Raw genomic sequence first — 22,469 nt, forward strand, 5'->3', positions numbered from 1 at the left:
CTAATTGTGTGTTGTGGATATGATAAGCTTTAGCAATTATGAAATTCAGTCAAAAAGGAACCAAATAAGCTGACAGTAATTAGAATTTCCGGAAGATGCAAGTGCAAGGTAATGAACCCTCAGCAAACTTTCATCCCGACTACTCAGTGCGGTCCATAATTGGGCTAAACATTTGAGGCAAACTTCTAGCTTTTGTAAATGCTGGACTGGGTTCACAAAAGCTTTAATGAACTGGAAACGGGTCAAAAACTCATTTTCAAACTCCTTAATGATTTTTTTTTCCCCTGGATATATGGTCACTTTAAAAAAGAAAAAAGAAAAACAAGTTAATTGCCAATCTGCTGGTCAGAATGAATCCAACAGTCAGATGCATTGGAAATTGCCATGGAATTCAGTCACTTTTAAGTATTATGAAGGGTGTGAACCGAGTACTTTTTGTTTAAGTAGGCTTTGTCATGCTCTGAGAAGATCGCCTAAACCATATTGGTCCAATTCACATATATGTGCATGTTGCTCTGGGGAGCTTCCTGTTACAACGTTAGGAAAACTCCAGGTTGCACTAAAATGGAAGAAAAGTGACCTTCTTTTTATTTGGAAGAGGAGGAAAAAACAAAGCAATGTATTTTAATACTCAAGGGAATCCTTCTCTTCCCTCCTTGAAATGAAGTTGGCAGAGGCTCCTGCGTGATGTTAGGTCAAAATTAGACAAAGAATAAAGCCGTACAAGATCATCAAAGTCGGTGCAAAAGCCTCGCGTACGAGTCCTCTGCCTCCTCCATCTCAGGCACACCCAAATTGGCTGGTTTTAGACACCCCCACTGGGCCAGATGTTTTCAAAGGCAGCAATGCCCCGGAAGGACACCCGCTTCAAACTTCCACACTCCATCTGACCTTTGCCATAGCCCCAGTGTGAAAGCATGGCCATCCATCTCCCTGAGCTCCTCTGCAAGAATGTTGATTGAAATGAGTTATGAGGCCCTGGGAAGAATGGGCTCCCGGCAAGAACTGACCCCACCCCCTCAACGGGCTGCTCTTCTGCCGGAGATTTTGAAAAGCCTCCTTGAATTGGGCTCCCTAGAAAGCCCAGAATGAATTATCTTGCTCACAGACAGGCACAGGTGTGCAGTGCCCTGATTCTTCGGATGATGGTACCAGCTCCTGTGTGGTCAGTGACAAAGCACAGCGTCTAATTAGAAAATGGCATGAATTTTTTCCCTTTCTGCCCTAATTTGTTTTGCGTGTATAGATAGTCTCTCAAGACTTAGTAGGCGAGAAAAGAAGGAAGGAAGGAAGGAAAGGAACCCAGGTAGCCTACTCTCCCAGACCTGTTATCTAGGCTGGAATTTTAGAAAGACCTTGATTCTCGTTGATATGCCTTAATAGCGACCTGAGGAGAGGCTGGAATGAAAGACGGTCTCGACGCACAAACTGTTCCTAAAAATGGCTTCCTTGTTCTTCTCTTCCTTAACTCAGGCAAGAACCCAAATGGTGGTGTTTTCATTAGTAATTGACCAGCTACTGTCTACAGGACAGATGTATCCAACACTACCATCGCCCTCACCTTCCCTTCACCTTTCCCAGCTCCTCTCTTCCCATAATTCCAAACTACAGTTGAAAAATAACTGAAAAAAGGAAAAAAAAAAAAGACCTGTGCTCATTTTAGGCATGTGGCGCCAAAACCTAGTCTCCCACACTAGGACAGAGAGGCGTCTGCTGCTTGCATCCTAGGGGCAGTGATGCTAATCACCAGTGTGGGAATAGCACGAGTACCCATTCTGGTCTCAGCCTCCAGCCAGGGACAGACAGTGCAGAGGGATGACAGTGTAGGGTTTGAGCCCAAAGGGTCGTGAGTGATGCTCTGGTTTGACTTCTTTATTACCCCAGTAAGGAATCTAGGACCCATCGTGGCCAAAAGACTTCCCTAGGTTCGCCATCTGGGTCCAAGTTGAGTTTAGAGTTTCCTGTGTCTTAGTCCTGTGCCAAGTTTACAGATCTTACCCTGTCCTCGTCAGCAACACATAGGACAGCTGGACGCACGGCAGAGAAAGAGCTCCAGGTCTCTGAGGCTTCTTGCTCTCCTAATTCATTTCCCCCACCCTGAGGGATCTCCCTCCTAGTGTGTCTCAGGGTCCTGGCAGATCCCGGGCCATGCCTGTGACCTCACTGTTACCCAAGATTTGAAAACTACATCTCCTTCCTTTACCATTCAGATTCTGGACGTGATATCAGCAAGATATCACATGTCATCACACAAGATACCAACTTTGTTCATATCCACACCGAGGAACAGTAGAGAAGATCTGAGGCTGAGGACTGGGGATGGCTCTGGGGAGCCGCCCATCACAAAGTTAGGAAAACGCCAGGTTGCCCCAGTATTCATGATCTAGTACTTTGGAGGCACTGAGGAAGCATAGATTAAGAAGAGGAGATCGTCCCGTGGAAGTGTTCCTCAGCCCCCCTCGCGAACATAGTAAACCCACGGGGTAAAGAAAGGAGGCTGGCACCCACAAAACACGAACACAAAAGCAGTATCAGAGTGAGATCTCTCGCAACGGCTAAATGAAGCAATGGTATTCTAGCATGAAGGGAAGTGATGAATTCTCTGGTAGCGTGAGGAGCTTAAGTCCAATTAGAAGCAGCTAAGAGCCATGATATGTTAGAACACTAACTTATTACGTTAGATTCTTTCCAGTTCACTAAAGTGGAAAGACAGCGGAGGTGGGTAGAGTCTTGCTGGGATTTCTGTCATCTCTTTGATCCAGGAGGCCAGCTGCATAGCCCCGTCTCATTCCTCTCTGTGCTTCTTCTCTTAAAGCAACAACCCAGCACACAAGTACTATCTGGCGGTGGACCCCGTGTCCGGCTCTCTCTACGTGTCTGATACCAACAGTCGGCGAATCTACCGAGTCAAGTCTCTGAGCGGAGCTAAAGACCTGGCTGGGAATTCAGAAGTCGTGGCAGGGACGGGAGAGCAATGCTTGCCCTTCGACGAAGCCCGCTGCGGGGATGGAGGCAAGGCTGTGGATGCCACCCTGATGAGCCCTCGAGGTAGAGTCTGCAGAGGAAGAAAGCCCTTCCCCAAAGAGAGCTTGCCACACGCGTGGCTCCCTCCCTGTTGGAACTGAACTAAGCCCAGGCCGTCCCAAACACAGCTTCCCCTAGAATAATTTAACTCTGCTAGATGGCTTTGGTGTGTGGGTGAATGTTTCTTAAAGAAACCGGATTTGTTTATTTGAGGTACACTTCATCACCCGCAAATGTCTTTAGTTTACAAATGGAAAGTGGGGTGGATTGCTCCTGGAGATTGCTGGCTGCCGCCAGTCACAGAGAGTCAGAAGGAAATGTTCGCTCCGCGAGCCAGAGTGCCAGCTGTGTGGGCTGCAGACAGAAGAGAGCCCGGTAGGAGGGCCTCCAACCACTCCGCAGCTGTTCTGTTAGATAATAGTGTATCTAAAGTCAAGAGCACAGTACCTGACATTTTGCAAATGCCCCATAATGGTAGCAATTAAGAACAGGTATCATTTCCAAGGGCCTGGATTTGGGGGCGGGGTAGGGGGGTGCAGTTCTTGGCCCTGACGGATCTCTGTTTGAAAAGGACTAACTGAAGGTTAAGGGCATGTTAAAAAAAAAAAGAAAGAAAAAAAAAAGAAGAAAAAAGAAGGTTAAGGACCCGTCATTTGGAGGTCCAATTCTTGTTAGCATTTTTAGCTATGCTGAAAGCACACAGCAGCATGAAATAAGGATGGGGAGCCTTGGGCTTGCGCACTGGGGTGAAAATGCAAAAGAAATAGAAGCTGCTGTCTGCCTCTTACCAAGGGAGTGCTAAGACCAGCATTCCCCCCAGAGTATCGATGGAGTCAAGGCTTCGTTGGGAACACTTCCTGGAGGATACATGTTGACTTAGGAGTTTGTGACTGCAAGGGTCGCTGTTTCCCAGCCTCATTGTTGCAGTCAGTTGTGAAGGGTATTCAAGTAATCTACTACCAATAATTTTTTAAGCAGTGAACTTGGGAAATAACATCTTTTCTAAAAAGAGCAGATGCAAAATGATCTCCCCATTCCTTCATCTGCAGCCTTCGTTCATTTGCAGCCCAAGGTTCGTTCTTTGGCTGCGTGGTGAAACAGGCAGCGCCCCAGGAATTAGGCAGATCTGGCACAGTGCCCCCGAGAAAGGGCATCACCTTAAAAGATGGAGAGCCACAGCTCTCAGTGTGCTACTCCAGTCAGGTCACCAATCCAAGAAGGGAATTCCCCGGTAGGGCATCCCTACCCCCCAACCCCATCCTGCCAGCCCTGCTCTTTGCCAAGAGACGCACTCCCACTCTTTGTCTTGCTCAGGTATTGCAGTCGACAAGAACGGGCTCATGTACTTTGTCGACGCCACCATGATCCGCAAGGTTGACCAGAATGGAATCATCTCCACCTTGCTGGGTTCCAATGACCTCACTGCTGTCCGGCCACTGAGCTGCGACTCCAGCATGGACGTGGCCCAGGTGGGTCTCTCTCTCTCTCTGTCTCTCTCTCTGTCTCTCTCTGTCTCTCTCTGTCTCTCTCTGTCTCTCTCTGTCTCTCTCTCTCTCTCCCTCTCCCTCTCTCTCTCCCTCCCTCTCTCTCTCTCTCTCTCTCTCTCTCTCATTTCTCATCACTATGCCACACCTGGTTCTGGGCCTGAAGTTCTCACCTGGGGCGTGTTTGGGTCAGAAGTGGAGGGGGAGGAGGTGATACAGATACAGATCCCAGGTTTGTTTGCAGAAGGCTTCAGGTGAGCTAGACGGCAGGATGGAACGGGACATGTCAGATAGAAATGAGAGAGAAGTAGGAAAAGAGAATGGGAGAGGGAAATTCTGCCCAGAAGAGTGGAGCTGGTGACACACTCCAGCCTTGTCAGATTATAGAGTAGGAGTTACTGTGTAATTACCTTTCTTCTTCATCGTTATTGCAGGTTTGAGAATGTACCATACGTATTACGTGTCAATCAGAACTTCCCTGTTAATCTGAAATGATCGCATCCTCACTAGATAAACCTTTACTTTGCGCGTAGTAACTAAAGCACATCCCTCTGCGATGTTCCCCCAAGTGATAGTCTTTTAGTCCAGGTTCTTACCTGTTGGCAGTGAACAGAGGCTCACTCGAATGTACCACAGGAGAAACGGGACTTTATACTTCTTTTCTTAAATTTTTATTGGAGTATAGTTGATTTACAGAAACGGGACTTGAATATAAGGGTCTTCCAACAACCTGGAGTCTATGTTTACTCTTCCAAAAGGGCCTTTTCCACCCTCGGTCAACTTCATTAATTTCAGCTCAAGTTCCTCAACTAACTGACCACTAGTTACTGAGGTTTTCATTTCAGATTCTGCAGAGAAGGGATGTGTTTGGTCCAGTACACTTTTTCAAGCAAACACTCAGGTTGTAGTTCGCTGGCCAGCCTGTGCATTGGCTGTCCTTGGGTCAGGGACACCTTCTAAACCACGTGGCTCCTTGTCCTGAATCAGATAAAGATGCTAAATGAACCTAGCCTCCTCAGGGCCACAGCTTGGTGAGCAGAGTATGGGCTGCATCACACTAGCCCTCTGTGCTGTGAACCACCTAACTGTATGTGATGACTCTGACCCTGGTCCAATTATCTGGGGCTGTCAAGAGCATCATGGGTAGAACTGGTGACCTACTCTAGCCATGACCTACTCTAGCCACAGCAAGTGATAGAGCAGGAGATGTCTGTTCCAAGTTACTTCTTCGCTATCGCGTACACCCAGCATGGGCAATGAGCCATTGGTTCCGTGATGGGCGCGTCTCGTACAGTGTGTTAGTAAAAAAAAAAAAAAAGTAAGCCTTTTCTCCCAGTTGCATAAAATCAATAGAAGTGCCCTGCACAGTTAAACAACTGAGCACCTTAGAGGCTGTTCTTGAGTTTGGTGCCGTATCATCCACAGGTTCGCCTGGAATGGCCAACAGACCTTGCCATCAACCCCATGGACAACTCCCTGTATGTTCTAGAGAACAACGTCATCCTTCGCATCACCGAGAACCACCAAGTCAGCATCATTGCGGGACGCCCCATGCACTGCCAGGTTCCTGGCATTGACTACTCGCTCAGCAAACTAGCCATTCACTCTGCTCTGGAGTCAGCCAGTGCCATTGCCCTCTCTCACACTGGGGTCCTCTATATCACCGAGACAGACGAGAAGAAGATTAACCGTCTACGCCAGGTAACAACCAATGGGGAGATCTGCCTTTTAGCGGGGGCAGCCTCCGACTGTGACTGCAAAAACGATGTCAATTGCAACTGCTACGCAGGAGATGATGCCTATGCGACTGATGCCATCTTGAATTCCCCATCATCCTTAGCTGTCGCTCCCGATGGTACCATCTACGTCGCAGACCTTGGAAATATTCGGATCAGGGCGGTCAGCAAGAACAAGCCCGTTCTGAATGCTTTCAACCAGTATGAGGCTGCATCCCCCGGAGAACAGGAGTTGTACGTCTTCAACGCCGATGGCATCCACCAGTACACTGTGAGCCTGGTGACAGGGGAGTACTTGTACAATTTCACGTATAGTGTTGACAATGATGTCACTGAGTTGATTGACAATAATGGAAATTCCCTGAAGATCCGTCGGGACAGCAGTGGCATGCCCCGCCACCTGCTCATGCCTGACAACCAGATCATCACTCTCACAGTGGGCACCAATGGAGGTCTCAAAGTCGTGTCCACGCAGAACTTGGAGCTTGGCCTCATGACCTATGATGGGAACACTGGCCTCCTAGCCACCAAGAGTGATGAAACCGGATGGACAACTTTCTATGAGTAAGTAGGTTTTTAAAGTCGTTCCTAACAGTACTCACCCTACCCTCGCCGGCATCAGGACTGGCCGTCCGTGTAGCTTTTAGAATCGTTTACTCGTGTTGTCTTCCTAACTTTAATGCCCCAGGATATTCCTGTCCCCTGACTCCTAAATGCTTTGCACTATTGGGTGTCTGGTATTGAACGTCCTCCCTGCAAGAGTTGGGAATGCCTGTTGCCTGCTTGCCATTCCAATTTCAGGATATTGGACACGCACGGCGCCTGAGACATCAAGTGTTGATTAACTTTGCTGATTATTCATGTTTGCCATGGGTGCGGAAATGAGAAACTAAAAGGCAGGATCCTGGTGGGGCTCCTGTCATTTGCCGATAGGTCCAGCAACACACTTGATTGCACAGACAGGTAGATAAACTCTGAATTTCCTCTTTAGCAGAAGCAGATCAATACAGATAAAGTGCTAGGTATATTAAAAGATGTGAGAGCTGGGCATATCTCCCCTAACAATTATCTCATACTTGATAGTCCCGCCGTTTGTTTTACCAAAAAGCTCTTTTCCCTCGCGCCTGCAGGCAGTTCTTGGTCCAGTTGCCTGCTGCTGCGGGTGTTAACCAGTGGCACGCTGGTGGGAGGAAATTGCGAAGGCGTGATTCGCTGGCTGAGACGGGGATGGAATTTGTAAGTGTCTGGCTCTCCTTGATGGTGGAAGATCTGGCTAACCACTATATATTTGGAGTCGTTGCTTGCTTTCGGTCTAGGTGTTGCTGTCAGCTGAGAATTTAGTGAGTTGGCAAGGTGTTGTCACAGAAGGAAAGAGGGACAGGGGAGAGAACAGAAGACCTCATTGTGGATCAGTTTTACTTTCAGGGATGTGCACTTCCTGTTTGCATTCCAGAGGGTCTGGGAGCTTCTAAAGGAGGCTGTTGCCACCTCCTGGAGATCGGCTGCACTGCAGAATTGCTTGCCCTTGCTCTCCTTGCTTCTTTGGGCCAAGCTGTCTTTCTCAGACTTCTGAAGCACCCTGATATCCTCCAGACGCTGGGACCTGATCACACTTTATCAGCCAGTGACTCTGTCCCTGAAGGCGCCATCTAAGTGCCACCTTTAGCTCTCACACCACGTTAGGCTAAAGCTACACTTTAACCCAAACGCCTCCTAGATTCTCATCTTCTCTTCTGGAAGTTGCACCTGAAGACCCAGTGCACTTCAGAGAGAATTGGTGTCACCCTCAGGAGGCCAGTCTGAAGTAGGCCTGACTTAAGAAGCTGTAGTAACAAAGTTCATCCAGACTGAGGGGCATCCTGAGACAGGAACTCTAACTGGGAGAGTATTTTCCAGAAGGGGCCCCTAGCTGAATGAAAGCAAGGTTAAGGTTTTTTTGGTTTGTTTCTTTTTCTAATGTTCGTTCAGAAGTTACACGGAAGCATAATTTTTTTCTCTCGATATGAAGAGCTGCTTTTCTTTCCGTACTGTTGAGTTGGTAAATGATCATACGTTCTCCGTTGTAGGGGTTCAATGCGTCTGGCTTTCTTGGCCTCCTAAACAAGATGGTAGTTTCTTTCCGTTTTGTGGTATGTTTTACACCTGGTCAGCAAGTTGGTCGTTTAAAAATCAGAGACAGGGCTTCCCTGGTGGCGCAGTGGTTGAGAGTCTGCCTGCCGATGCAGGGGACACGGGTTCGTGCCCCGGTCCGGGAAGATCCCACATGCCGCGGAGCGGCTGGGCCCGTGAGCCATGGCCGCTGAACCTGCGCGTCTGGAGCCTGTGCTCCGCAACGGGAGAGGCCGCAACAGTGAGAGGCCCGCGTACCGCAAAAAAAAAAAAAAAAATCAGAGACAGACTCTACTTCCCGTGGGGACCGCAGTAGCCTTAGCGAAAACTTTAGAGAAAGGAGTTAACAGAGTGATGAACAAAACCACACAGAGGCCTTGAGGCTCTTAGAAAACAATCTGTCCTTCAGTGAGTGCTTGTAAGAACACCTGCCTTCTCCATAGTGCTTTATAGGTAGAGAAGCCTTTCGTTCGCCCACCCGTCACAACGACCTTCTAAGTACAGGTGTGATTATCCTCATTTTATGGATAAAGAAATTGAGGCTCAGAGACGTGAAGCCACCACCACCCCCGTCACCCCGCCCCTGAGGCCACAGAGAGAGTCAGCACGACTCAACTCCAGATCTCCAAGTCTCGCCTTCTTGGCGTTACACGCCAGTGTCCTGAAGCGGGGCTGGGAGTAGAATTGGGAACTCCTGCCTTCCTTTGGATCCCAAAAGGGAACTCACCTGTCCCAAAAGTTGGGGGAAGGGACAACCCCTAAAGACAGATTCCTCCTTGACTCTGGGAGCAGGAGAGAAAGGTGAGGGAAAATAACACTATTGAATTATCCTGGCCCTAGTCGATGGTCAGTCGGTTTCAGAAAGTTCCAGGAAGCCCCAGCCTTGGAATTTAACTTTCCCCCGATGTAGGCCACTGGGTCCTGATAGAAGACGTAGCCTGGTGGGTATATCTCTGAGAGAACACAGGTTTTCACAGCCTTCCCCAGAAGACAGCACAGTATACCAGAAAGCTCCCGGATCTTGGGGTCAGGAAGACAAGGACATGAATGCCATATACTTACTTATTGACTTGGGACAAGTTACTTAACCTCTCTGAGCCTCTATGTCCATACATCTGTCAAGTGGGGATAATAATGCAAACCGTATAGGGGCACTGTGATAATTCACTGAGATGATATATTGATACTTATAGAAATTAGCAAAGCACCTGGCATATAGAAATTCAACGAAGGGTAGATGCTAATGGCATTGAGAGAAGCAGTTGATTTATCACACCTCTGTCTCCATCCCACCCCTTCAGATTCCAAACAACCAATTGCGTAGTGGATACAGGAGTCAGGTAGATGGAGATTCATTTTGGAGAAGCAGAATTGAAGAATGCAGTCTTCACGTTTGGTCTTCCCTTACTACTCCACTTTGAATTTATCCCGCTCTCTCCCCATGCCCCCGTACTTCTGCCCCGCCCCCAGCCCCTGCCAGGGCAGAGCCTGCCTTAGTAAACCTGGGGCCCAGAGGAACAGAAAACACGTCACCCTCAAGGACAGGCCCTCCAGAAGAGAGAAACTGTAAAGGGCTATTCCAGTCCTGAGCAACTCCTCCCAACCGAGCAACTGGGGAAGGAGTGAATATCGGATCAGAGAGACGGAGGGAGGGATGGAAGTTGCCTTTCCATGGAGTAGGGTTCAAGAGTTACTTCCTAGAATAAGCAGGCACTGCAATTCAAGGAGCCTGCAGTGGGTCCCTTTAACTATTACCTTTCTCCCACCTGTTCTTTGTGTCGGGAAGTGCCTCACGGAGAGCTCGGCAGGAATGGAGCAGACATGGGAATGCCTTCTGGAGGTTCTGTGGTGTCTGCTAAGTTCTCGGACTGGGCGAGAGTGGCCTGTATTCCTGACAGTCACAGGACTGTACTTAAAATTACAACCACCACTACACGTGCTTTCTCTCTTCTCCTGCCTTGATTTTAATCCTTTCCCCTTGTCACCATCTGACCCACTCTATATATTTGTATTAATTTTTATTGGAGTATAGTTGCTTTACAACGTTGTGCTAGTTTCTGCTGTACAGCAAAGTGAATCAGCTATACGTGTACATATATTACCTCTTTTATTGGATTTCCTTCCCATTTAGGTCACCACAGAGCACTGCGTAGAGTTCCCTGTGCTGTAAAGTAGGTTCTCATTAGTTCTCTCTTTTATACGTAGTAGCCATAGGGTGTGACATACACTACTGTTTAGACTTCAGTTTATTTTGACTCTCTCCATCTAGCTTGCACACATCATGATGGCAAGGATTTTCATCCATTTTGTTCTTAGCCGCGTCCCCAGAGCCTTGAACGGTGCCTGACACATAGTAGGAAGTCAGTGAACAGACGTTGAAGAAATGAGTCAGACGCAGCCTCCAGCCCCACCTGAGTCAAGGCAGGACTGGTTCCACTGGGTCGCCGTGAGGTCCCATTACTGGAACTCATAACTCCTTGCCAGGATGTGCAGACTTATTTGCAAAGAGACCTGAATCTGGAGATACTCACTCCATGGGTATCGGAAGTGGAATCTCCCTTGAAAGTTACAGAAGACCTATTTTCTCCCTCTGGCCCCTGAGAGTCTGGCCTCAACCCCAACCTGCTCTTCCCCGAAAGTCGACTCTCCAGTTCCTACTGTTTATCTCACAATGAAGCGCAGCAATCTACACGTCGTAGGTGTCCAGGTAATACAGTAGATTGGAATTAAATCACTGCCTGGGGCTCCCAGAATACACTTCTCACATTGTCCCTGCTTGGCAGCAAGAGTTGGGGACAGTAAGCACCCTATATCAATACACGTAGAATTGTTTAGTTTTCTTATTTATTGAGGTAAAATTAACATATAACATTATATTAGTTTCAGGGGTACAACATAATGATTCAGTATTCGTATATATTGCGAAATGATCACCACAGTAGGTCTAGTTAACGCCTGCCACCATATAGTTACAGAAAATGTCTTACTTGTGATGAGAACTTTCAGGTTCCACTCCCTTAGCAACTTTCAGATTCCACTCTCTTAGCAACTTTCAGATAGGTAATACAGTATTATTAACTACAGTTACCACGCTGTATATTAGATCCCCATGACTTATTTTTTTTGCGGTACGCGGGCCTCTCACTGTTGTGGCCTCTCCCGTTGCGGAGCACAGGCTCCGGACGCGCAGGCTCAGCGGCCATGACTCACGGGCCCAGCCGCTCCGTGGCACGTGGGATCCTCCCGGACCGGGGCACGAACCCGTGTCCCCTGCATCGGCAGGCAGACTCAACCACGGCGCCACCAGGGAAGCCCGCTTATTTATTTTAAAACTGAAAATCTGTACCTTCTAAAATTTATTTTATTGACGTCTAGGTGATTTACAACGTTGTGTTAATTTCTGCTGTACAGCAAAGTGATTCAGTTTTACACATATATAAATTCTTTCCCACTATGGTTTATCACAGGATATTGAATATAGTTCCCTGTGCTGTACAGTAGGACCTTGTTGTTTATCCATTCTAATATATAACAGTTTGCATCTGCTAATCCCGAACTCCCAATCCATCCCCCACCCAACCTTCCCCTTGGCAACCACAAGTATGTTCTCTAGGTCTACGAGTCTGTTTCTGTTTCATGGATAGGTCCATTTATGTCATATTTTAGATTCCACATATAAGTGATATCATGTGGTCTTTCTGGCTTACTTCACTTAGTATGATAATCTCTAGTTCCATCCATGTTGCTATTTCATTTCTTTTTTTTATGGCCGATTAGTATTCCACTGTATATATGTACCACGTCTTCTTTATCCGTTTCTCTGTCGATGGCCACTTAGGTTGCTTCTGTGTCTTGGCTATTGTGAATAGTGCTGTTTTGAACATAGGAGTGCATGTATAGTTTTGTCCGGCTGTACGTCCAGGAGTGGGATTGCTGGATCATAGGGTAACTCTATTTTTAGATATGGTAACTCTATTTTTAGTTTTTTGAGGAACCTCCATACTGTTTTCCATAGCAGCTGTATCAATTTGCATTCCCACCAACAGTGTAGGAGGGTTCCCTTTTCTCCACACCCTCGCCAGCATTTCTCACTTGTAGACTTTTTAATGATGGCCGTTCTGACCGCTGTGAGGTGGCACCCCATTGGCGTTTTGATTTGCATTTCTCTAGTAATTCGCGACGATGAGCATCTTTTTATGTACCTGTTGGCCATCTGTGTGTCTTCTTTGGGAAAATGTCTCTACGGATCCTCTGCTTATTTTACAATCAAATTATTTGCGTTTTTTGCTATTGAGTTGTATGAATTCTTTATATATTTTGGATATTCTTCCCTTATCAGGTGATTTGCAAATACTTTCTCTCATTCAGTATAGTGCCTTATTATTATTATTTTTTTTTTTTTGCGGTACATGGGCCCCTCACTGTTGTGGCCTCTCCTGCTGCGGAGCACAGGCTCTGGACGTGCAGGCTCAGCGGCCATGGCTCACGGGCCCAGCCGCTCCGTGGCATGTGGGATCCTCCCGGACTGGTGCACAAACCCGTGTCCCCTGCATCGGCAGGCGGACTCTCAACCACTGCGCCACCAGGGAAGCCCGTATAGTGCCTTATTTTGTGGATGATTTTTTAGTTTGGTATAATCCCACTTGTTGGTTTGTGCTTTTATTGCCTTTGCTTTTGTGTTAAATGCAAAAAAAAAAAAATCACGAACACTAATGTCACAGAGCTTACCGCCTATATTTACTTCTAGGAGTTTTATGGTCTCAGGTCTTACAGTCAAGTTTATAATCCCTTTGGGTTAATTTTGTGAGTGGTATTTTGTGAGTGGCGTAAGAGAGCGTTTCATTCTTTTCCATGTGGCTGGCCAGTTTTCCCAACACCACTTTTTGAAGAGACTGTTCTTTCCCTCATTGTATATTCTAGGCTCCTTTGTCATAAGTTAATTGACCGTGTGTGTGGGGTTATTCCTGGGCTCTCGATTCTGTTCCATTGGTCTGTGTGGCTGTTTTTTATTCCAGTGCCACACGAAATGAAATCAGGGAGCATGACGCCTCTGGCTTTGTTCTTTCTTGATTACTTTGGCTAGTAGGATATCTGTGATTCCATACAAATTTTAGGAGTGTTCTATTTCTGTGAAGAATGCCATTGGAATTTTGATTGATAGGGAATTGCTTTGAGCAATATGGACAGTTTAATTCTTCCAATCCATGAGCATGGAGTATCTTTTCATTTATCTGTGTATTCTTTGAGTTCTTTCATCAGTGTCTTATAACAGTGTACAGGCCTTCTGCCCCTTGGTTAACTTTATTCCTAGTTATCATTTTATTCTTTTCTTGATGTAATTCAGATTTTATATATTGATTTTGTATCCTGCAGCTTTTACTGAATTTATTTATTCCAACAGATTTTTGGGTGACGTTTTTAGGGTTTTCTCCACGTAATATGATGTCATATACAAATAATGACAGTTTAACTTCTGCCTTTCTAATTTGGATGCCTTTTTTTCCTTGCCTGATTGCTCTGGATAAGAAGACTTCCAGTACTATATTGAATACAGTGGCATCCTTTGTCTTGTTCCTGATCTTAGAGGAAAAACTGTCAGCTTTTTACCATTGGGTGTGATGTTAGCTGTGGGCTTTTAGTAGGTTGAGGTATGTTCCCTCTATACCCACGTCCTTGAATTTTTTCTGCATCTATTATACGGTTTATTCCTTCATTTTGTTAATGTGGTATTTCACATTGATTGATTTGCCGATGTGAACCATCCTTGCATTCCCTAGAATAAATCCCACTTAATTATGGTGTATGAGCCTTTTAATGTACTGTTGAATTCGGTTTGCTAATATTTTGTTTGTTTGTTGAGGAGTCTTGCATTTATGTTTAGAGACATTGGCTTGTAACTGTCTTTTCTTGCACTGTCCCTAGCTGGTTTTGGTATCAGGGTACTGCTGGCTTTGTAAAATGACTTTGGAGTGTCCCCTCCCCTTTATTTTCTGGAAGAGTTTGAAAAGAATTGGTATTAACTCTTCTTTGAATGTTTAGCAGAATTCACCAGTGAAGCCAAGTGAGCCTGGACTTTTGTTTGTTTGGTGGGAGGTTTTGGATTCCCGATTCAATCTCCTTACTAGGAATTGGTCTGTTCAGATTTTATTTGTTCATTATTCAGTCCTTTGATTTGTGGAACACAAATCAAAGAGCATAAATAGAGCATAAAGTTGCTGTTCTCACTAACTAACTAACTAGGTTAAGTACCCCCTGCCTAAGGTGAAATGTATGTTTTCAGGTGTATCGGTGGGTAGTAGAAAAAAGCATCACCGTTTCTCAGGGCAGGCTGGAGTGTTGTTTTTTGGTTTTTTTGCGGTACGCGGGCCTCTCACTGTTGTCTCTCCCGCTGCGGAGCACAGGCTCCGGACGCGCAGGCTTAGTGGCCATGGCTCACGGGCCCAGGCGCTCCGCAGCATGTGGGATCTTCCCGGACCGGGGCACGAACCTGCGTCCCCTGCATCGACAGGCAGACTCTCAACCACTGCACCACCAGGGAAGCCCCAGGCTGGAGTTTTGATGATTGTGACGAGGAGCCTCAGCGTGCTGCACCATCTGGCCACCCCACCTGCCAGTTTCTCTCTCTCTGGCACCATGAGTCTGTCCCTTGTGTGTTGGGGAAGCCTTCAGTCCCAGGAACTGTGTTTCTAACCAGTGTGTCTGTTCTCCAGCTATGACCACGAGGGCCGCCTAACCAATGTGACACGCCCCACGGGGGTGGTGACCAGCCTACACCGGGAAATGGAGAAATCCATCACCATTGACATTGAGAACTCCAACCGTGATGACGATGTCACCGTCATTACCAACCTGTCTTCTGTGGAGGCCTCCTACACAGTGGTGCAAGGTAAGCCCCTCACCTACCACCACCCCTAACCCCCAGACTCGGCCAGAGGTAGGCGTGAGTTACCAAGCCTGGGAGGACTTCCAGAGACCTCCCACCCCTCAGCTTGCTGTTTTAGTCCCTAGCAAACTAACTAACTCTGCAAGAGGTCAATCTTGGAGAAAAGGACTTAATCAGATGCAGGAGGATGTCATCTATAGCAAACCAAATATTTGGAAATGTCTACATATTTATATTTATGTGAAAATGTCAGTTTTCATCCCTCTGTACTCTGCCCCCACCTCTCCATCACCAGCACGCAACACACACAGTTACCTTCTCAAAGGTGGTTTTAGTCTCTTGAGCCCACCTGTTTTTTGGTCCCATTCTGAGCCTCCCTTTCTTCCAAGGGTTTGTGTGATGATTGAGCCCACCTGTTTTTTGGTCCCATTCTGAGCCTCCCTTTCTTCCAAGGGTTTGTGTGATGAGTGGGTTGTTACAGTCACAGAGCCCTTTAGCGGTCTCTTGCCAAGACCTCAAAGGTTTCTGACCACCTCATGGTTACTCTTGCTGTTCGACATGACGTACAGTCCAGGACAAGTGCACAGGCTGGCAAGCGGTGGACTAGCCCATTGGCCGAGGATAAACGTGTCCTGGCGCTAGATAAATGGTGTCGTTGCTGGACTGTTTATCCCCCGACAGAGCCATGACTCTATTTCTGCTTTGCCGGATGATTAATGATGTAGATTTTGTCTTTCTGCACGAGGGCTGCAGTCGTGACAGGTGCACACTTGCGCACTACCCCAAAAGCCAGGGCCTCAGAGGCCAGGTCAGCTGGACTCCTCTGCCCAAGTAGTCAGGAAGCATCGTATCTATAAAAGGAGTCTCCGACTCACATTTCCTACCTGGAACTTTTCGATAAAGGAAAAGGTCAGAAGTCTGATTGATTGATTGACTAGTGTAGATTCCATTTGGGAAGACAGACAGACACACATGTTATCAGCTCCCACTGGCTCGGTCTCCCTCACGCTAGTTGAGTCTCTTCGGATTCCTCTGGAGTGGAGATGGCATCATGGTGGAGTCAGCAGCAACGTATGAGGGGCGGGAAGGTTGCTTTTTCTCTTTGTTTTCTCAAGAATCTTTGCAGTGGAGCTGACCTACGGTAGACCATCAGCTTCAGGTTAGATGGTAGGCAAAAGGAGAAAAAGAATTTTTTTAAGTAGTTTTCCTTTATTTTGTTCCATTTAAGCTAAAATATATATGTTAAAGATCGGGGATTTTGATTGACACGAATTGTGTAGGCAAGAGGCGTCTTTAAATGTACTCTTCAGTGAGTAAAAGAAGGAAAATGTCCCAGCGTAATTATTTCTGGAGTGCCACATATTAATAATGTTTTTCTTTCTGTGGAACAGTGGCATCTCTGCTACTCACCTTAACATTGCGTGTGTGCTAATTGAAGGCAGCCGTACACTGACAGCTGCAAAGTACCATGGAAACCTATAAAAATAGGGGTTCTGTTCTCTCGTGACTAACACAGTGGATAATTTATTTCCCTCTCCCCGCCCCCACTTACATTTCTCCAGATCAAGTGCGGAACAGCTACCAGCTCTGCAACAACGGTACCCTGCGGGTGATGTATGCCAACGGGATGGGCGTCAGCTTCCACAGCGAGCCCCACGTCCTAGCGGGCACCATCACCCCCACCATCGGGCGCTGCAACATCTCGCTGCCCATGGAGAATGGCCTGAACTCCATCGAGTGGCGCCTAAGAAAGGAACAGATTAAAGGCAAAGTTACCATCTTTGGCAGGAAGCTCCGGGTAAGTCGTTCCACCCAACTTGTCCCCCACAAAGTGGTACGGGACACCCCCCTTCCTCCAGAGCTGAGGCCATCTCCCAGTTCCCAAGCCTCCACTGTGCCTTTCTCTCTTCCCTGAGAGAGACACATGAGCCACATCCTGCTGGGACTCAGACCTCGGAGAAAACGTTCTGCATTTCCTAGGACTAGAAAAGCTGGGGATTTACCTTAAGCTATAAGCAGAGATCCCTCTGGTCCTCTTTTCACACTCGCTATCATCTTCTCTGTCAACTTTCGCTGTTTGCCCAACTCAACACATGAGGCAGTGCCCACGGCTACTGTGTGGTTTTGGTGTGCTAAATACTGAAAGTTTTATAACGTGCTCTTTCCACTCAAGGAGTGGACAGTCTGGTAGAATGTATAAACCTCAGCATAATCCGATGGGTTGAGTAGAGAGAGGAACATCCAGGGCTTCGTGGGAATCACAGAGGAGGCGCTACTATCCAGCCTGCAGGCATCAGGGAAGGCTTCCTAAGAGGAAGTAACAAGCAAACTGCAGCAGAAAGTTTTAACCAACTCTAGCTTCCCCAGACTAGGCAACGTACCCACAAGTTACAGCTTTAAAAACCAATATATAACATTTATTGAGGACTTTTATGATGAGAGCACGACATTAAATGCTTTAGTCCGCCTGCCGATTCAGGGGACACGGGTTCGTGCCCCGGTCTGGGAAGATCCCACTTGCCACGGAGTGGCTGGGCCCGTGAGCCGTGGCCGCTGGGCCTGCACGTCCGGAGCCTGTGCTCTGCAACAGGAGAGGCCTGTGTACCTCAAAAAAACACCCCTGTGGGAGTAGGTGTTATGATCTCCCTTTTTCAGATGAGGAAACAGAGGCTCTGGGACGCTAAATAACCGCTCCAAGGGTACAGCGTCTAGCAAACAAACAGCAAAGCCAGGACTCAGCCCCAGTTCTCTCTGTCTCACTTGCCAGGATTCCTAACCAGCAGGCCTCACAGCTTCCTGATTAGAGCAACAGTCATCCAGATAATCTGGTTCCTGCTCTGTTCACTTACGTGGCATCAAGAGGGTGGTTCTTACCATCAGGCTCTCCCTCGCGCTGGGGAGAATCCTCGGGATGTCGGTCAAAGTCAGCACCTATTTACTGAACACCTAACTAGGAGCCAGGCACTGTGCTATGCGCTGGAGCTACATGGCACAACAGGGGCCGCAGATAAGTCAACTAACAGATAAAATCATTGCAGGGTGAGATACTCACCAGGAAGACGGTAAACAGCGCAATACGGCAGGGTTTAACACACGCTTTGCTTTGGAATTCCTGAGATTAGAAGGCTCACGCTCAACAAAACCTGGGTCATAACTTCTGCCGTGTTATTGGATTGAAATCCAGCCAGCCCAGGCGACCTCCCTGCAGAGCCAGGCCACTCCATGTTAAGATTCCGCCCTTGCCTTTGTCTGGCTGGAGTTTAATTCTCCACATTAGGTTATCAGCAGCCTCCCATGTTTTTCTTCCTCTGCTGGTATCTGCAAAGTTGCAAGCTGCAGTATCTTCCTAAAGACAAAAGTGAAATGAGATTAGTAGCTAAATCCTTAATGACTGGATTTCAGGGCTGTATAATTAATTGATTTTTGATACACTGCACCATAGAAGTTGATTAGAAATAGTAATCGTGCCTTTTCTCTGATAAATCAGCGATGAATTTTGACTAAAAGTTTTCAAAATAAAGATAAATGCAGCCCTAAAATAAAATGGCTATAATTCCCAACTCTGAATATTAAAAATCGTAATAATGGTACTCATGGTAATTAGCAGAAGTTAGGCACGCAAGTCTCATAACTGAATTTCTGCCAGGGTTAGATTTGCTGGCATCATGTTTATGCAAATCGAAACACAGCTTTATCTATCAACACCTCAACATTTAATTGTCTGGTGTTAGTTCCTGTAACAATAATCACATATCCATTTAGCTCTCTTAAATGAAAATCACTATGAGATTATAACAGGTTGAGTGGACTGAAAATGTAATTTGAAAATGAGGGAGAAAGCCTGGAATTTATTTGCATCTCATTTATTTTAATTCAATTCATAAATCGTTTAGTGAATGAAATAAAAGCAACTCCTGGAAATTGCCAGGGAGCAGGTGGGAGAAGGTAGAGAGGGAAAGCAGAGTGTCACATGTGAGTCGTGTGACGTGAGCTATCCCAGAGGCCAGGATTTCAAGGGAAGGGGTATGTATGTCATTGTATCAGTCAGGGGAGGGTGGGGTGGGTGTGATCGGTTAACAAATGTGAACAAATACGCCCTGAAATCAGGGCTTAATGAGCAGGGCTAGACATGGCAGGCATCACTGCCATCCTTCCTGGTGAGAACACAGTGGGGTGACTTCAACTTAACTGCAAGGAAGCCCAGGAAATGGTGTCTTTCTGCATGCCTAAGAAGACAACGAAAGGAGATTTGGTGACCACGTAGCAGGGCCCCTGCCATCCCGATCAGGGCTGAGGGTTGCTTCACAGAAGAGTTGGAATCAGTTCTACAGAGCAGTAGGAATTAGCCAGGCAAAGATATCAGCAAGGGGTGATCAGACAGCGTGTCGCCTGTAAAAAGGCAGAGAGGTCCAAAAGAAAAGGAGTGTCATTTCAGAAAACTAACTCAGTGTGGCCAGAGAGTTGGTCAGGGTTAGTTAGGGTGGGAAGGGAATGGAAGGGCATATTTTGCTAGGCTGGCATTTATCCTGAGGACAGTGGCGGGGCTGTTCCAGGGTTTGGTTAGCAGAGCGACGTGTTGGGATTTGTCGCGTTAGAAAGACCTCTCAGGCTTCCTCGGGTACAGAGGAAGATAGATCAGACGGGGACAGGATAGGAGGAGAGGGGTAATCCAAACAAGAAACAAAATCATTAGCAGAGAAGACAGAGGGACATCTGAGAGCTACTTAGCACACACAGTTAACAGGACTTGGCAGCCAGCAGGGTTGCTGGGTCATGCTCACCTTTTAAGGGGCCCCTTCCATGATCATGTAGACCGGGAAGCCAAGAAGCCCTCCAGACTTCAGGGGCTGGCCTGCCAGGCTCTGTGGAGGGAAGAGGCAGGGAACTGAACCCCAAGACAGAGATGTGAGATTCTGACAGCCCCAGTGCTGCCACTTGCAACGGGGAAGAAACTGAATGAACTTGCAGGTGCTACCACTGAACCAGCACCACGTAATTGTTGCTCCCCACCCCCACCCCCGTGGATAACAAGGGATTTGGAGAGCATCTCTGGTGTGGTAACTGAAGGTCTCGTGCATTGAGGCAAATCGCCTGACCTTTCCCAGGGACTGGCAAGCTCCCGGCAGCCTGGCCAGTTGAGTGCCGTGAGGGCTCGAGGCTCTGAGCATCCCTGGAGTTTACCGAAAATCTCGGTGAAGATATTACCATAGAACAGTACCCAGTGAAACTAGGTACCCCTTCTTCCAGCATTCCAGCCAAGGGCACCTCTCAGGTGAGGAACGCATCAGCGGCTCTTACATAAAGGCTGGTGAAATGTAAAATGGTAGATGGATGGACCGTGGCCACCCGCTTCCACCAAAATCTTTGTGGCTTTGTTGCTTTGGCAAAATCTCGAGTGGTTGTCTGTGCCCAAACTCAAAGTAGGGAAGGTTTTCATTACGCCTCCCAAGGATTTCTCCAGGAATTTCACTTGAAAGAGCCCTCCTCCCTCAGGCCCTCACCACCCAGCACTCTTTCCTGTTTCCTCTGGCCTTCAAAAAACTCACAAAGCTCTTACATCAGGGTACCTGTAAGCTCCATGAACACGAGGACCATCTCACCGCTGTATCCCTGGTGACAAGTGCCACAGGATGGGCATTCAGACGGTGGGTGACAAAGGAAGGTATGATGACCATGCCCCCTTCTAAGGCGCCTCCTTGGAACAGGTTTAGTGCATAAATGCCTCCGTATCTGTCAGGGATCTTTCCACTGCAAGAGAGAGACAGGAAGTGCACTCAAATTAGCTCAATTAAAAAGGGCATGTGTTGTCTTGCCTCGCGGGCCCCTACCAGAGAGGAGCTAGCCTTAGCGACTTCACCAGCTCAAATGATATCATCAGGTTGACATCCTTCTCTCGGCCCCCTTCCATCTCTTAGCAATGGTTCCCTTGACACTTAGCCTAATTTACCCCTACATTCGACTGGTGACCTCTTCACCCTGGGAGTCAGGCAGACTTGGCTAAAGATGACTCCGGGCTGATATACCAGTTCAGCTTAGTGACCCAGGGGGAAGAGGGAGCAATCTTTTACAGAATTAAAATCTAAAATCCCTTGGAAGAACTCTGAATGGCCTGCCACAGATGGAATGGCAGTCACACCCCGGGGCCAATCACTGGTCAGGCAGGTGGGGGTCTGTGATTGGCTGGGTCACACGTGGACACGTGTCTCGTGTGACGGACATCTCAGTAAAAACTCCTAGATGGGGAAACCTTAGAGAAAGGGGGTGCTACACCCACAGAAGGAAGAGATGGTTAAATCACACTCATACACACCCAAGTATATTCTTCATCCTCCCTCCCTCCAAAGCCTAATCATAAAGCAAACTTCTGGTCCTGAGGACCTCTTAATGCATTAATACTCCTCCCCTCCAGCAAGACATTTTTCTAGACTTTTGGAAGAGAGAACTGAAACCACCTCCTCCTGTTAAGATTTAAAACTTCTGCTCTTTCCTAAGATGGGTTTAGTGCGTGATTCTCTCTGATAAGGAAGGCACATACCACCCTCTAGGATATTCCCTGATTATGATTTACATAGAGATTGCAAAAGCAAGAAACAGCTACATGTGTAGGTAGCAGAACAAAAGGAAAATTGCTTCCCAGATAATCTTCCATCATGATACCAGTATTAGTGTTATTAGTATTCCAGGAAGTGGGAGTTAGTAATTTTGTTTGGGTTTCTGTATGATTAATATGACATTGCAATTACACGTTGGCTTGTGTTACTTTTACTTTTGTGGCAAATGACAGTGACGCAGGAAAAAGGTGGGAGGCGGGTATGCATGTGTGCCTGTGAACACACACACGTGAACTCAGTTCTGCATGGAACCCACTCAGGTAGGTCTGTTAACATATGCAGTCATCACAAGAGCCTGAATTTCATCAGCCCTTCCTGCCACAGTGCATTCATTCTACACCAACCAACGTTTTATTTTTTCAAACACCTATTACGTTCCTGGCACTGTTCGAGGCACTGAGTGTTACGTTAGTGAACAGACAAGACACTGAATTCTGAGCAGTGCTTGTGCAGGCAGAACTTGCTATAAATGTAATATTAGCTTAAATAATATATAATTGGAAGGGTAAGCCTCTGCAAAACATATTCAACAATGTATCCCCCAAGCAAACATTACTTTCGGATGACTTGCTTTCTGTTTTGATTGGTGTGATGGAAAAGTGGAAAGACCCTCATGGAGCTT

General features: G+C 47.1%; 1 protein-coding gene across 6 annotated transcripts in view; it reads left to right on the plus strand.

Annotated features, from left to right (window-relative positions):
• The window catches only part of TENM2 (teneurin transmembrane protein 2), a 3,004,989-nt gene that overhangs the window by 2,937,342 nt on the left and 45,178 nt on the right, over window positions 1-22,469 (plus strand). For all 6 annotated transcript variants that reach the window (XM_060296575.1, XM_060296573.1, XM_060296574.1 and 3 more), the window contains 5 exons: window positions 2,816-3,048; window positions 4,339-4,493; window positions 5,934-6,808; window positions 15,064-15,239; window positions 16,799-17,034. In XM_060296575.1, the coding sequence (XP_060152558.1) occupies window positions 2,816-3,048; window positions 4,339-4,493; window positions 5,934-6,808; window positions 15,064-15,239; window positions 16,799-17,034 (1,675 nt within the window). The remainder of the gene's footprint in view (window positions 1-2,815; window positions 3,049-4,338; window positions 4,494-5,933; window positions 6,809-15,063; window positions 15,240-16,798; window positions 17,035-22,469) is intronic.

The sequence above is a fragment of the Globicephala melas genome, chromosome 3, assembly GCF_963455315.2.
Source record: "Globicephala melas chromosome 3, mGloMel1.2, whole genome shotgun sequence".
Taxonomy (NCBI): Eukaryota; Metazoa; Chordata; class Mammalia; order Artiodactyla; family Delphinidae; genus Globicephala; species Globicephala melas.